This window comes from Phalangium opilio, unplaced genomic scaffold, assembly GCF_054372755.1.
Source record: "Phalangium opilio isolate 3A_F unplaced genomic scaffold, DU_Popi_V2 ptg000048l_1, whole genome shotgun sequence".
Taxonomy (NCBI): Eukaryota; Metazoa; Arthropoda; class Arachnida; order Opiliones; family Phalangiidae; genus Phalangium; species Phalangium opilio.
The window spans coordinates 5,491,685-5,507,202 of NW_028324170.1; the positions used below are offsets into that span (position 1 = coordinate 5,491,685).

The window sequence follows — 15,518 nt, forward strand, 5'->3', positions numbered from 1 at the left end:
TTCGGAAAGTCATATTTTAGGGAAAGGGGAAGAGTAACCACACCTCGGGTCACGTGGACAAATGAGGGGTAAGAAGCGACATTGCAACGAGACGTTTATCAAAATTTCAAGTCATTCGGAAAAACTATCTTTGAGCTTCAAGTTCAGTTCTTTTCCACTACATTTTGCCCCGATAGTTCAATTTCAATTTGATAACAATTTTACAATGTCGAATTACAAGGGATACATGCTCTATAGTTTCGTTCAAAGTTTCGAGCTCCAGTTTGATCGTCATTCTTTGATAGCTTGGTTTGATAAGTATTGGCATTACAGTATATATTTTTCGGCCTTCTATTTCGTTTTAATCTATCTTTTGCGAGAGTTTATGAGACCTAGAAGTCCAATAGACGTACGACAAGCAATTGTGCTTTGGGATGCCTCTTTAGGTAGGTTTCTTCAATTTATTTTAGTCTGTATAATTTTTGCTGGAAAACTTGCATTGTGATTAAGGTATTTAATTATAATGTAGTCGAATACCTTCGGTATAACGTTGAGCTCACTCTTGAAGAGAATTATTATATACTTCTGATACCATTTACAGAAGGACACTAGATTACTTAGAGGACAAAGAGTAGTCTGCACTTTCGTCCTTCAAGTAGCCTGGTCTCCAAGTAGCCTGGTCTCCCTGTGTAAATGGTATGAATTCTCCTAGCCTAAAAACTATATATATAGTACAAGCAAAACATCAGTTGTGTGGCACCGGCTTAAGTATGTTTCCAACTTGATAATTTCAAGGACCAATGATTATTGTATAGTTAAAAGTTGCAACATTGGTATTTCAGCAAAAATGCCTCCATTAACTTCTCTTAAGGCTGTGACAATTGAAATAGGGTAGCCAGGGATAGATTTAATTTTAGAAGTAGGAATGGAGAACAGAGTAATATCTGGGCGCCCCTCAAAGTAGCGGACCCCCTTCCACTTTCTGAAAGAAGAGGCGGGTCATAGCGACAGAGGTAAAAAAGGAATTGGGGAATCTGGGAGGCGGTAAAGAGGGAGTCGTAATAAAGTGAATACCCAATAAGCCTCTTCCATGCAGGGATAGATTTAATTTTAGAAGTAGGAATGGAGAACAGAGTAATCTGGGCGCGCGTCAAAGTTCCGGACCCCCTTCCACGGGACGGGGGGGGGGGGTATGAAAGAAGAGGCGGGTCATAGCGACAGAGATAAACTGGAATTACGTATTTTTCGCCTTCCCTGTCAGAAACGTCATCATAACGTAGTTTAAGTGAGCCAATAAGATAATTTAAAACTTTTCTTTACGTGTTGGAGGGAGGGGGCTCTATACTGGGCTATGAGTCGGACTGAAGTAGATACTAAACGTTCTCCATTCCCACTTCTAAAATTAAATCTATCTCTGGGGTAGCTAAGTAAAGCCTATATTAAAATACAAATAAATCCCCGTGTCTTTAGCCGTCTTCAGCATTTGTGGTATGTTGCGAAGCGTTCCGGAATTGCATTACGTTCTGCAGAATTTTGGTATGGAATTCTCCGTGTGCAATGATACTTACAGCGCAGTTCCAGTTTTTTGGGGTTGGGCCTTCGCTCTATCGAAAGCCGTGGAATTATTTGATACCGTCTTTCTGGTATTGAAGAAACGACAATTAACCGTTCTACACATGTCGCATCACGTTTTAATGCTGTTCCTCTGCTGGTTTTTCGCGCCGTATTTACCGGCTTTCATGCGTTGGGTTTTGGCTCTGAACTACTCCGTGCATTCCTTCATGTACTCGTATTTTGCCTTGAAAGCCGCTAACGTCCATGTTCCCATAAAGATGTCGATGGTGATAACTATGGCTCAAATAGTTCAGTTTATAGTCGGCTTGTTGGTGGGCGTTTTCGTGTTGCGAGCGCATTTTTATGGGCGACAATGCAACAGTAACTTCAATTTAACCGTTTGTGGTATGATTTTCCTCACATTCTTAATTTGTTTGTTCCTTAATTTTTTCGTTAGACGCTATTATTTTGTAAAATCGATTCACAAAGAATTTAACAAAGTTTATTAGGGTCTTACTGGTGTTTTTGATTTTTCGTTTTTTAGTTTTTTCAAGAATATTGTTTTTTCAAAAGTTTGTTGATCTCAAAGTAAGAATTAACCGAAATTAATTGAGTTTGCTTGATAAAGATATCAATTAGTTTAAAAGATCTTGTATTTTTTCATATAAAAATTCTGTAGTGTTAAACGTTTCTTCTAACATTTGTTTCTGGATAATTAAGTATAATTAAAAATTATTGCGCAAACATAACTAAACTCCTGATGGTATATTTAATTAGAATTAGAAACAAGTATTTCTTGAGAAGTTACGTTAAGTGGTGGTATCATATCAAATATTCGAAATATTTTTATGTAAATCTCAAAATGATAAAATAAGGAAAATGAAATAAATTAGTTTGCTTGGTAATTTCTGATCGTTGCCCATTTACTTCCAAGGTTTAAAAACGAAACTTTTATTTGATAGAAAATCCATTAAGAGTATTATCGAGCAGGGGTAATAATTCGCCACACCTCGTTTTACGAGTGGTTCCCTCCTCAGAATGTGTCCCGAGATGGATCGCCTCGACGGGGAAGTTAAATTTGAACAGGGAGCAAGCATACCTCGGGAGTGACAAACGGGGTTTTGTAAAATACGTAGAAAATGTTTACAAGTAGGGGGTGGAATAATGTAAGCTTTATGCGAAGAACGAACTCTCCCATAGTAGGGAGGATTCGAGGGAACCGTGCGACTTCAAACTAGCGCAGAGTTAAAATCCCTCTGTCGAATTTCCCAATCCCTCGGATGGGAGTGGACTCTAATAATTTTTCACTCCTTTAATATATCCTCCTTGCTTTGAAAAAAGGCTAGTCCACAGCGACCACATTCCAATCGAGATCAAGACGTCAATCATCATTCGATGCACTTCCTTCATTGCACATAAACTAAAATTCTTTTTCATACAAAACTCGAAAAAACAAGCTTTGAAATAATTTCAATTTACATTGGATTGTACCAACGAATCCTTAAACTTTAGCGTGTGATAACTGCGTAGGGTAATACCAGAGGTGGATTTGGTAATACTAGGAAATCTAAACCGGGAAGTTTCCATTGTAGACGCTAAATAACATAAAAGTAATTTGGTTAACCCGTATGAAATATCTGCAAATGTAAATTTTAAGAAACTAGCCTTTTAAGTATTAAAACTATGCTATGATAACCATGACTATTTCTTTTATAAACGTTCTAAAGTTTTAATTTCTTCTTAAATTGTTTAATTATCTTTATTTCATCGGATCCACCCTAAGGTATACCTCAACACTCTTATTAGAACATTACGATTATTTATTAGGCTGTTAATTCAATCTTACGTTATTCGTTGCGAGCACTCGCCACTGGCTCTACAAGTGCCAGTGCAATTTTTTTTTCTTTTATCCAGTTGTATAAAATTCTATGTTCAATGGTTGTATGGGGTGAATTTTTTCTTTTGATGACGGGGTCTTTCGGAACGGCGACAATTGGCCGCCACTACTGCCCGGGGCGATTCCACATATGACAGAAAAGTACATCAAAACTAACTCTAACGCATTCCGAGGTTATACTGGTTTATTACCTTTTTCAAAACCTTTATGTAATACCATCGTATGTTAGGCCAAAATACTGAAAGAAAAATTATAAGCAAATGATCATGTTGTATTTTACAAAAGTGGCACACGCGGTAACCATAAAGCTTTAGCGGCGATAGTAAATCACTTACTCACTTGAAAGCGCGGTTGATAAAATATATTTTCAATTAAAAGCTTCAACTACGCAATGATAACCTTGGAATACTCAAGAACCGTGTCTCAAATGAACTAGTTAAGAAAATTTAATTTATTAATGGATGATTTGAATAATCGCAATAATAGTTTAGGTTCATTTTACCTTCCATATCTGTTTATCTTGGCCTGATCTAATATACTGAACTTTTGATGCCTGACGAGAGGCAAACCATTAATGAAATATGGTTTTAATTAAGGAAAACTAAACCTTGAAGGTAGTGAAGTAATTTTAAGTTTCAAATGAAGAGGGCCATTTAGTGGTTCCTCCCTCGATAAGTGCTAGGTGTGGTGAGGTGCTCCGGAAATTTCTGGCAAGTTCCAAAACAATTTTTTTTATTATATATATGTTTTGAATCGATCATTAAAATAGCGACGCGACATTTATTTTTTTTTTTAATATATTTCCATGTTTATAGTCAACTCTGAGTTTATGAGGTTGGCAAGAGTGTATGTCCGTTTGCTCACAACTATTCTGAGTTCGTTCCTCCAGCCAGCAACTCCTCAAATTAAATTTTTTTCAATTTAAATAGAAAACCAAAATTTCTAATTAAAAATGCAAAAGTTATTTGGTATTTCTGTCTATTACTAACGCTCTGACAGCGTTTAGCTTTGAATTTCGAGTCCGACTTCTCGCAATTTGTCAGTTGAGTCTCTCTCGGAACTCCCTAAATAACGAATGAGCGTCGCCATAAGTTCATAAGATATGTTCCATAAGTTTGTCACCGGTTACAAACTGGAGCTTGTCATGAAGTGACGTAGGTCATAGATTCTCGTAAAGCGATGCCAGGTGAGGCGCTGTGGAAGGCTCAATACAGGCTAAATAGGAAGATGGACTGTCAATTATCGCGTCGTTCTCGAAGTCTCTAGCATTACGAAGTATAGGAAGTGCCATTCTTATGGAACATATAAACCTATGGTGTCGCCTACATTACCGGAAAATGATATATGTCGATACGCGATTACTTGTTTTTATATTTTATCATGGAAATATTTTGAGTGGGTCACGTGGGGAGCAGTAAATCTTGATACTGAATCCTGTCATAGTGTTAATTATAGGGTTCTATCTAATGGCTTCGAAGACCCCCAAAATGATGATTCGATTCGTGAGAGGGGAGCTATAGATAGCAGTCGTCGCCTGATACCGGATCGCTTATCCCACCTTGAGAATACACTAGAGTTTATCTTATGGTATCAATCACCGTAGCTTGGTCTTTGGTACAACGACGTACTCATCGGTATTAACTAACCCTCGGCCAAACAAGTCTTTCCCACGCGTAAATTATAATTGCCTTCAATCGTTTGTACAGAGGGTTTAGCGGCGACAACACCACAGAAACAAACGTGTTCGGTGATAACCTTTTTCTCGGCATTGTCTTTGACCTAGCAACAATGCTCTTTTTCAATGAAGATTTTTGAAAAGCTAAATAAATTTGAGCATCTCCGTGGTAGGCCTAGTTTTTATGGGCTAATAGAGGCAGAGGTAACGTTGCCCCTATGGCCCACCCTAAAAATATGGACTAAAACAGTTGACAGTGAATATAATTATCCCAGGCTGATCTAGAAAGTATTCAAAGTTTTTCAGAGCGACCCGGTGCAGAAATTGGAATTCGCTGCAAGATATTTTTCTGTTAAAAAAAGAATGAATTATTTTTAAGTTATGGCTCGTAGCGCTGAATATATGCTAGAAAATACACCCCTTTGACCAAAATAAAGCAAACGAATCAAAACTGCGCGAGTTTGTCAAAATGTTTGAGCAAACATCTAAATATAGAATAAATCAAGCCGGGTGGGGTAGCTAGGTACTTACTAGGTAGTGAGCGAGTGTCATGCGCCACAAATGTTTGAAAGAATAATTAAGGAGTACAAACAGCATTTACAATTTTACACCCTAAAGGGTTTCTAAGGAATTCCCATTCTGAATTTTAAATATCACCGTCATTAAAAATAAGATGAAAAAACTTTTTGCAAAAATGCTAGGGCCACCGTGGCTCCAAGTGTGGGTTAACTATCTCTCAAGTCAATAAAATTTGAGAGACAATTTCAGCTTTGTTACATAACATTGTAGCTTAAGTAACGTAATCCTCATAAGTATGCCAAAGTTTATTCGCTCAACTAGCACCTGCAAACTAAGCAGTCCTTGGTTTACTACGCCACATGAGCAACTGAATTTCAGACTAAAGATATTTTTAAACATGAAAGTCACACATTTTGATTTACGGGCGGCTGTATTATTGGACAAACTGCTTAAATTCAAGCACTTCTAAACCTTGTCGTGCTATGCCTAATCCCCAGTTAGTTCAAGCTACAGGGACTCGTCACTCTAGTCATAGCGAACACCGGAAGTTATTACCTTGAACATCCGCTGACGTATTCGGTTACACGTGACAGATATTAATGAACGATAATCATTGACAGGAGACACTGCGTGTGGTCTTTGCGAAAACGAGCTGTGCACCTAATTTGGTCGAAAGGCATACATACTTAGGGAGAATTATGTTACGAATGATTGTAGTCACGGTTGTCCTAGCATATCAGAAAGGGCACGGTTCAAGAGACGAGAATTAAAAGATATAACCTTCGGGCCATTCAAGAAATAAAATTTAGAGATACATTAGCGAACGATTAAGATTATAATATTTTAGTTAAGGCTCTATCCATCGAGACACGTTTTAATGTAATTACCAGCGCTGTGACTTATGTTTGGGTCATAGAATTACATAGTACATAAATGAATTAACTAAACCACACCTCTTTTCCCACGGTTAGAAATAATGGTTTTTGGAGACATACCCCTACAGTAGTGTTCGTTCTAAAATCATTATTCCGAAAAATTGGAAATTTTAATATATGAATTGCAATGAAGCGAGACTAATGAAGAAATATAATTAATAGTTAAGAATATCTCGAGGAATTAGGAATATTAAAATCCCTCTTGACAAGAGTACGCAATGTTGAGTTGAACAAGTAGAAGTCAACGTCATAAGATGTAGCTCAACCCTTAATGTCCCGAAAGATAACGTGTTCTCAGAATTATCATTGTTCTCATTTAATATTTGCAACTTTTCTAGGGGCATTGTCTCTTCCAAGTTGGCCAGGCCATTCAGATGGTCAATCATCATCGGTGGCTTCGTCGACGTCACCATGCGGTGGCATTAGCAGCCGCTCATCAAGTTCCTCACAACTACAGCAAGTCGAGTCACAATCTTCTGCCGCTGAATCAACGCGAACCGGAATTCCAAAGTCCATAGAACAAAATCTACTCACCACTTGCGTTGGCGGTATTAACGAATTAGGTAAGAAAAACAAATCTAATGTGCCAGACACGCGAGTCGTATCGAGCGTCAAAACAGTTGTCACAAACACGTGTTTATTTATTTGCAGGCGATATTTTGGCGCGGGTAGCTCAATATTACAACCGAGTTCTGAACGCGGCTACATCTGGTCGTCAAAGTATCTCATGGGGTCCGGGATCTCTTCACGCTTTGTATTACTTTATGAGATGTTCGCAACTTGAACACGCTGATCACGTAGTACATAGGATACCTCCAGTACAGGAACTAGTTTACGAAAGGTAAAAATTTCCTAAAGGTTAGACGTGGGCTGTCGCGAACTAATAAGCCTTACATGCGAAAACCAGACTAAGACTCAACTTCAATAATAACAGAGTTTTATTGAGATCATTAAAATTAAACTAACAGTGATACTGCGCGTTATAAATCGAGATAAATTTACAAGCAAAGAACTCTATCCGTTAACTCCTTAGGCAACTCTGCCCTTCGCCGTTTTACACCGTTTGTTATATACAAGTTATAAAAAAGTTACAAAAAGATATTATCTAGTTTTTTAGAGTTCGTGACGTCAAGTTGCGACATCCTCCCCCCGATGGACACAGTTCATCATTGTGAAACTTCTAAATGGTGCAACATCTGTATAGCTCGTCGTAAAATTGTCCCTCCAGGAAGTTTGATTGCCACCGCTCGGATCAAGCCATCGCGTCCGGGGAAAAGTTGCTGTATCCGGCCCATACGCCAGCTTTGTCTCGGTAGTTTTGGCTCAGCAAGAAGGACCACATCCCCTTCTTTGAATTCGCGAACTCCATGTACTGGTTTACTAGCATGTGCGGTCTTCAATTCCAGCAGGTAGCTTTTACTCCATCGATTCCAAAACTGGTCCAGCAGCATTTGTCTGTAGCGTAGCCTTTTAGTCAGCTGGTTTCGTCCGACTGATGATGGTACTTGCGAGAAATCTTGACTCGGGATACTTGTTAGGCGTCTTCCGATAAGAAAATGGGAAGGAGACAAAGGAGAGGGTTCGCCTATGTCTGTAAAGTTGTATGTGAGGGGCCTGGAATTAATGATGGCTTCAATCTCGATCAAACTGGTGTTCAGCTCCTCATACGTCAAATAACTACGCCCCAGTGTTTTCTTCAGACAATCTTTCACCGATCTTACGAGCCTCTCCCAAAATCCACCCCACCATGCTGCTCGCTCCACGATATGTTTCCAGTGGATGTTTCTTTGGCCCAGGAAGTCCTGGAACTGATCTTCCGTGATTTTGTTGTAGAGATCCTTTAAGTCCTTCTCAGCTCTTTTGAAGGTCCGAGCGTTGTCTGAATAAACCGTAGATACGAGTCCTCTTCGAGAAATGAATCGGCGAAAAGACAACATGAACTTTTCGGTGCTTAAGTCAGTCACTGCTTCCAGGTGTATGGCTCGAGTCACTCCACAAGTAAAGAGCGCTATGTATGCTTTGTTTTCTCCTTCCTCGCCTCTTATAAACAATGGTCCGGCAAAATCGACGCCGGTGGTAGCAAACGGAGGAGACTCTGTTATTCGATCGGCTGGTAAAGGAGCTGGTACTTGGGCTCCTGGCTTGGTTCGGAATCTTCTGCATCTCCCGCAATGATGGACGATTTTCTTTACAAGCTGTCGTCCTTTTGGAATCCAGAATTCGTCTCGCAACTGGACAAGGGTGCTATCGAGCCCACCGTGCTTGACCATCTCATGCGAATTCCTTGCTATTAACTCTGTTAAGTAATGATCGGCCGGTAACAGGTACGGGTGCTTGAGCCCATAACTTATGGTGGCTAACTGAAGACGTCCCCCAACTCTTATGACTTCATCCTCAAGGAACGGTTGGAACTGAAGTAACTTCGAGGTCTTGGATAGTGGTTTCTTCTCAGATAAGCTTTGGTAGTCTTCTGCATATGCTTGGCGCTGGATCTCACGTATCCAATAGAGTTTGGCGCTTAGGAGCTCTGTGGCGGACAAAGGACCTCTCTGTCTCGAAGATTCGTTGGTCTTTAGATTTTGAATGAAACGTTGAATCCAAGCGGTAATTCTGTAGATTCGATTTATTCGACTGTGTCTGTTGACATCCAAGAGGGGTTCAGGATTCAAAGTGCAGAAGAGCGTGACGATCTTCCTTCGTTCATCCAGCATGATTTCTTCGTCAGGACATGTAGCTGCTTTCGAGGAACTGGGCCATAAATCTTTCTGTTCCGTCAGCCATGGTGGTCCCTTCCACCAAAGGGAGTTTTCTGCTAAGTTCCGGATATGACAACCTCTTGATGCAATATCGGCTGGATTAAGCTTGCCGGCTACATGTGACCATCGACTTGGCTCGGTATGTTGCTGGATAGCTGCGACTCGATTGGCGACGAACAGTTTCCATTGCTTGGATAGACCTCGAATCCAATGTAAAACTATTTCTGAATCTGTCCAACAACTATAGCTGGATACTGAGCCTTCGAATACTTGCATCGTGTGGTTTAGAAGTCGGGCTCCTATAACAGCTGCCATGAGTTCTAATCTTGGAATGGTAAGGGCCTTTATGGGTGCAACTCTAGTTTTCGAAGAGACCAATGATACTCCAATGTCTCCATCTTCAGTCTCGTGGCGTAAATACAGGACAGCTCCATAAGCTAATTCGCTAGCGTCGCAGAATAGATGGAATTCTTGATGTACGACCTTGGCGTTGGAACCAGCGTAATACCATCTCGGTGCTTTAACCCTGTCGACCAATCTCAGCTCCATGATCCAATCATCCCATGTCTCTTGCACCTCCTCTGGTAATTTATCGTCCCATCCGACTCCCTTCACCCATAACGTTTGGAAAAGGCATTTTACTCTGATCAAGAATGGTGATAGCAGACCAATAGGGTCGAAAACTCTCGCCGCTGCCTTCAGGACACCTCGCTTTGTATCTTCTTTGTCTTTCAGTAGGTCGAGCAATGAGGATATGTCGAATGTAAGTAGGTCTTCTTCATGATCCCAGGACATGCCAAGGACTTTGAGCAGGTTAGAGCTTGACACCTTGCCGAGTTGTTTTACTGGTGTACTATCTTCAGTCCATAAATCGGCTAATTCTCGGCAGTTGGTCACCCATTTCCTCAGATTCATGCCAGCGTGACTGAATATATCTCTTGAAACGCGATATACTTCCTTGGCTTCGTCAACGGTCTCTCCCCCCGTGACTAAATCGTCGACGTAGAGTCGTTTCGCCAACATGTCGCTGATTTCAGGATACTGGTGTTCATACTTTTTGAAATGACATCGTAGAGTGGCTGCTAATAGGAACGGACTGGAGGCGACCCCAAATAGAACCCTTGTCATTCGTAAGTGGATGATTTCCAACGGCTCATCTGGCTTTGGCATAGTCTTTATCCATAGGAAACGGACATAATCTCTGTCAATAGGGTCGAGATATATCTGGAGGAAGGCTTTCTCGACATCACTCATCAGGGCGACTCGGTACTGTCTAAACTGGATCAGAATGGTTAGTAAGTCTGGAACCAGGCTGGGCCCAACATGCAGGCAAGAGTTGAGCGAAGGGAAACCCTTCTCATGTGCCGAGGCGTCGTGTACTATTCTCAATTTCGTGGTAGACTTGTCATCTCGGATGACAGGGAAATGAGGCAAGTAGTGTAGCCCTTCCTTTTGGTTTATGTTTTGCTCAGGAACGTATTCTGCGAAGCCTTGGTCCAACATCTCAGATACAGCGTCTTGATATCTCATATAGAGGACAGGATCTTGTTTTAGCTTCTTGACTAAGCCTTCTAGCCTCCTTTTGGATAGGGCCATATTGCTGCCAATTTTATCTTGACTGTTCTTCCATGGTAGTCGAACTGTATATCTTCCGGCGTCGAAAGTGAGAGTCTTCTCGTGGTTAACCAATACTTCGTCTTCAGACTTCGATGATACTGATTCCTCTGTTATTCCAAGAGACTCAATCTCCCAAAAGGCTTTTAATGACGCTGCTATCTCGGTCTCTTGAACGCTGACTTTCATGACTTGGATAGAATTAACAGATGACGACATACTTTGTGCCCCATGAACCGACCAGCCAAAGATGCTTTTCACCGCTACCAAAGATCCGTCCATGCGCTTATTCTCTCCGGTATTTAATGCCCAGAAGTAGTCGACTCCGATCAATACCAGGACCTCTTGCGGAACTGGTATCCCATTGACCTCGGTAATATCGCTCAGGGGTAGATTACTGTCTTCCATATACCTCCGAATTCCTTTCCCAGGTACCGTGACCATCGCTCCGCTAATGATTGGTACTTCTAAGGCTTCAATATCCGCATACGCCTCAGGATTTGTAGTACTTCTCAACGTCAGTTTCACCCTTTTTCTGGTAACTCGTTCAGGTTTCTCTTTCCCAAAGGGAAATACATCAACAACTTCCTCCTTTACGTCTGGAAGGTTTAGACGGCGTCGCAAATTCCCTTGAATGAACGTTCCTTCGCTGGCTCCGTCGAAAAGGCATCTGACCGGTACTCTGGAGTTTTCACCCTCTGCGTATGCGACCACTGTCTGAAGTAGTAGTCGTTGGGATAAGTCTCTCTCACATTGTGGCATAATGGTACTCATCGCCATGGTACGTTTCTCTGGTTGCGAGCTGTCTTCCGACTCTGAACTGATACTTTTAGGCTCAGATTGATCTTCAAACTGTTTACGGCAAATTGACTCATGGTGTTTCCTTTGACAATGTCCACATCTGACTCCTGATGGACAGCGACGCGCCATGTGACCTTGGGCAAGACAAACGAAACATCGATTTTGGCTCTTGATGAGTTCCGTTTTCTGGTCTATCGATAATGCTCGACATTCTCTCGTAGAATGTTGTAAATCACCACAGTACATGCAGGACTTGTTCAATGCTGTTTTGAGTACTGCTGTTGTAGAAGGCTTGTTCCTAAGATTACGGTAATGTTTAGAATGGCTGGATTCGTTCTTGACGTTGTTGCTAGTCCATCGGCTATTGAATGCTGTGTATTTCTCGTCCTCGTCTTTACGAAGATCTGTGGCTCGTTCTCTGCTTTCCACTTCCCGCTTCAGATACTCCAGCAAGGTTTGCGCGCTCTGCTCTTCATCGTCATATCGCCTATTGAACTCCAGTAGAATCTCATGCGGCAAAACTTGCGTTAAGATAGGATAGAGAAAGGTGCCATACGTTTTTACGGACGTTCCCAAAGCCTCTAGACTCTTCACTTGAATTTCGCAGGTGTCATAAAGGTGTCTTAATGATGTTACATCTGACGCTCTTTTAACCGGCTGAAGATGTAAGAGCTTCACCATGTGTGTGTTAATTGCATCCGATCTTTTGCCAAAACGGTCGCTCAACTTCTCTATCGCGGCTTCGTAATTTTCTTCTGATAAGGTATATCCTCCTATTGCTGACAACGCTGGGCCCTCAAGGAAGGATTTCAGGTAGGTGAATTTATCCACTGCCGCTAGCGTAGGATTCTCGTGAATTGAAGCCTCGAATTGACCCCAGAAATTCTGCCACTCGGCTCGATCTCCATTGTACTTTGGAATGGTTAATGTTGGCAGTTTTACGGTTGCTGTCCTGTTGCTATTTCTCTCTTGAGTTCGAGTCTCGTGCAGGATGACTTCTGATGGTCTTTCTAGCGCTGAAGCTGTTATGGCCTTTGTTGCTCGTGCCGTCCAAACAATGATCTTCTCGGCATAGTCCTCCGCTAAATCCACCTCGGCTTCGATGTCTGTCTCGTCTGTCATCGACTGTATTTGTGTATTTAGCTGGTTAAGACTGATGTTCTTGCCTTTTAATTGCTCCAGTAACTCTCCCAAGATTTCTCGGTCCGGATTCTCATCTAGCAGACACATCTCGATCTTACTCAATAGTACTGTCGTTCGCTGGCGAATTACTTTTCTTGATTTTTTAATGGTCTCCATAGATAGGTTAGGCATGTAAGATCCTCAAGTATAATAGTTCTTCCGATGAATTCCTCAGATTCGGCGGCTCATGAACTCTCGTATTACTAGTCCACTAATTTCTCGTTCTCAAAGTTCTCACTCCCGGGTTTCGGCACCAAAATGTCGCGAACTAATAAGCCTTACATGCGAAAACCAGACTAAGACTCAACTTCAATAATAACAGAGTTTTATTGAGATCATTAAAATTAAACTAACAGTGATACTGCGCGTTATAAATCGAGATAAATTTACAAGCAAAGAACTCTATCCGTTAACTCCTTAGGCAACTCTGCCCTTCGCCGTTTTACACCGTTTGTTATATACAAGTTATAAAAAAGTTACAAAAAGATATTATCTAGTTTTTTAGAGTTCGTGACGTCAAGTTGCGACATGGGCATTTTGTCAGTATTTTCGTTTAGGGTATCTTTAGCGCTAAAATGGTGACGCAACTAATGACACATACTTCAAACGGTTCTCTGTATGTTCTCTATTCTGTAGGCCTTATCTCGTTTTACCGCCATTGATAGAATGGGTGAGGGTGGCAACGGCTCATGCTGAACACAGAAGGTGTCACGTTATCGACAAGGATGACGTCATCCAAGCGGCGAGGCTTTTGTTACCCGGAGTTGATTGTCCAATAAGATATTTAGGGTAAGCATCCAGTAACTTAATATTGCTGGCACTTAGCTACAGCTCATGCGGTGATAATTTACTGGCATGGAAAGTGACTTTTAAGGAGTTTTTAATTGATCCATATAGGTCGTACGACGAAAAATTGTTCCGACGAAAGCCATTGGACGAAACCGAATGCGCTCGAATCTTGAAGACCGACTTGGCGTTCAGAATGCTAAGCTGTGGGAGAACAGATTTAGTGTCACACGCTTTGCAGTTGTTACCACCTACTAGGCTAAATACCTTGAACGAACATGGACATACGGCCCTCATGTTAGCGTGTATCAGGTCTGACGAAGCCATGACGCATGTCTTGCTTGATGCGGCAGCTGACGTCGATATTGAGGTAAGAATCATAATTACAGATTCACCAAAACTTTCTTGCAAATTCCCGTTCCCATTTTATCCATCGTCATATCCTATATTGGTGCGCGTGCGATTCTGACTGACATGGAATTATGTAACTTATTTGCAGACGCCCCAGTTAACCAGTTTTCATCCCAGCGTCAATCCAGAAACCCAACATTGGACCGCCTTAACCTACGCGACTACTCAGGGCCACTTGGGCATTATAAAAGTAAGCATTTATGTGGTGATTTCGAGAAATATGATTCTTCGGCGTGCACTCAGGTTGGAGCCATAAACGAACATACTAACCTTAATTGCTTTTGGTATTCGTTTCAGTTACTTTTAGAGAAAGGCGCAAACCCAGAAGGAGGTGCGAGATTAAGCGAAGACAAGATAACGGAAACACCACTCCAATTAGCCACAGCCGCTGGTAAACTTGAACTATGCAGTTTGTTATTATTCTATGGAGCGGACCCGTTTCTGTCAACGGCGCCGAAAGACCTTTTGTCCTGTTACGGAGGTTCATCGCAAAGGGGCTGTTTCAGCGCCATTTCAGTGGCAGCTGCGCATGGTCAACGCGCTATTTTACACAAACTCTTGGCGCACCCGCATGTCCACCACTCCAAAAGCAGTCGAGAAGAAGTCCTTTCCCTGGAAGAAATATTAGCGGAAGGATCGAATTCGGCACTTCCCAACACGACCGCCGGTGAAAAACGCGGCAGTCGGATACCATTAGTTCCCATGAATACTTCGACCGAAGAAGGCGCAAATTGGTCAGGAAGCGGAAATGGGAATAGTGCAAACAGTGGACAGACGTCTTCTCCCGGTTCGTCGTCAAGTGCCACCGAGACTAGTCAAGTCATAAAATTGAATAAATCTCAACTCAGGGTCCTACAAGAAGCGATGTACCATAGTGCTGAAAATGGACATCTAGAGATAACCCTAGATTTAAGAAATATTGGTGAGTTGGAGATTCTGTTACTTGTGCTTGCTAGTATGTATGCACGGGGAAGGAAAATGTATCATTTTTGGTACACACAAAAAAATATATGAACAAATCGCGTAATGGTATGCCATCACTTATCAGGGATAAAAATACAGACAAATTGTACGCGTGAACCCGCCATACACAGAGTGGAAACCTTTGTCGACGAGCAGTCTAAATACTTTTCCCAACGTGTAGGGAGGGGTTATGCATGGGTATAATGCTAAATGAGAAATCGCAGCGCCTTCAAATGTTTCACCCAAATGAAACCACTGACCCAATAAGCTTAATTGCGCCACTGAACAAACATTTCTTAGAAGTCAAATGTGGCATATTTATGCTTATTATGTTGCCTTTACAATATTAATTAATGTTCATGATAACAAGTGACTGAATTAATTTAAATAACATTTGGATGGTTCAACATTCATCAATTCGTCTGGTAAGGTATGCATGGTTAAAG

At 41.5% G+C, this 15,518-nt stretch overlaps 2 protein-coding genes across 3 annotated transcripts in view; both read left to right on the forward strand.

The window, feature by feature from the left end:
- Positions 1-15,518, forward strand: part of LOC149673952 (ankyrin repeat and BTB/POZ domain-containing protein 2) — a 29,247-nt gene that overhangs the window by 8,908 nt on the left and 4,821 nt on the right. Inside the window, exons 8-13 of the mRNA XM_089839756.1 lie at positions 6,898-7,122; positions 7,211-7,400; positions 13,549-13,701; positions 13,810-14,068; positions 14,198-14,299; positions 14,407-15,031. Coding sequence (XP_089695882.1) covers positions 6,898-7,122; positions 7,211-7,400; positions 13,549-13,701; positions 13,810-14,068; positions 14,198-14,299; positions 14,407-15,031 — 1,554 coding nt within the window. The remainder of the gene's footprint in view (positions 1-6,897; positions 7,123-7,210; positions 7,401-13,548; positions 13,702-13,809; positions 14,069-14,197; positions 14,300-14,406; positions 15,032-15,518) is intronic.
- LOC149673955 (very long chain fatty acid elongase 6-like) lies at positions 47-2,438 on the forward strand. 2 transcript variants are annotated; one of them, XM_089839761.1, is made up of 3 exons: positions 47-425; positions 1,450-1,938; positions 2,078-2,438. In XM_089839761.1, exons 1-3 carry the CDS (start codon positions 62-64, stop codon positions 2,140-2,142), a joined length of 918 nt encoding a protein of 305 aa, XP_089695887.1. In that variant the 5' UTR covers positions 47-61; the 3' UTR covers positions 2,143-2,438. The 2 variants fall into 2 exon arrangements, with proteins under 2 accessions (XP_089695887.1, XP_089695885.1); XM_089839759.1 differs by having other exon boundaries at positions 1,450-2,438.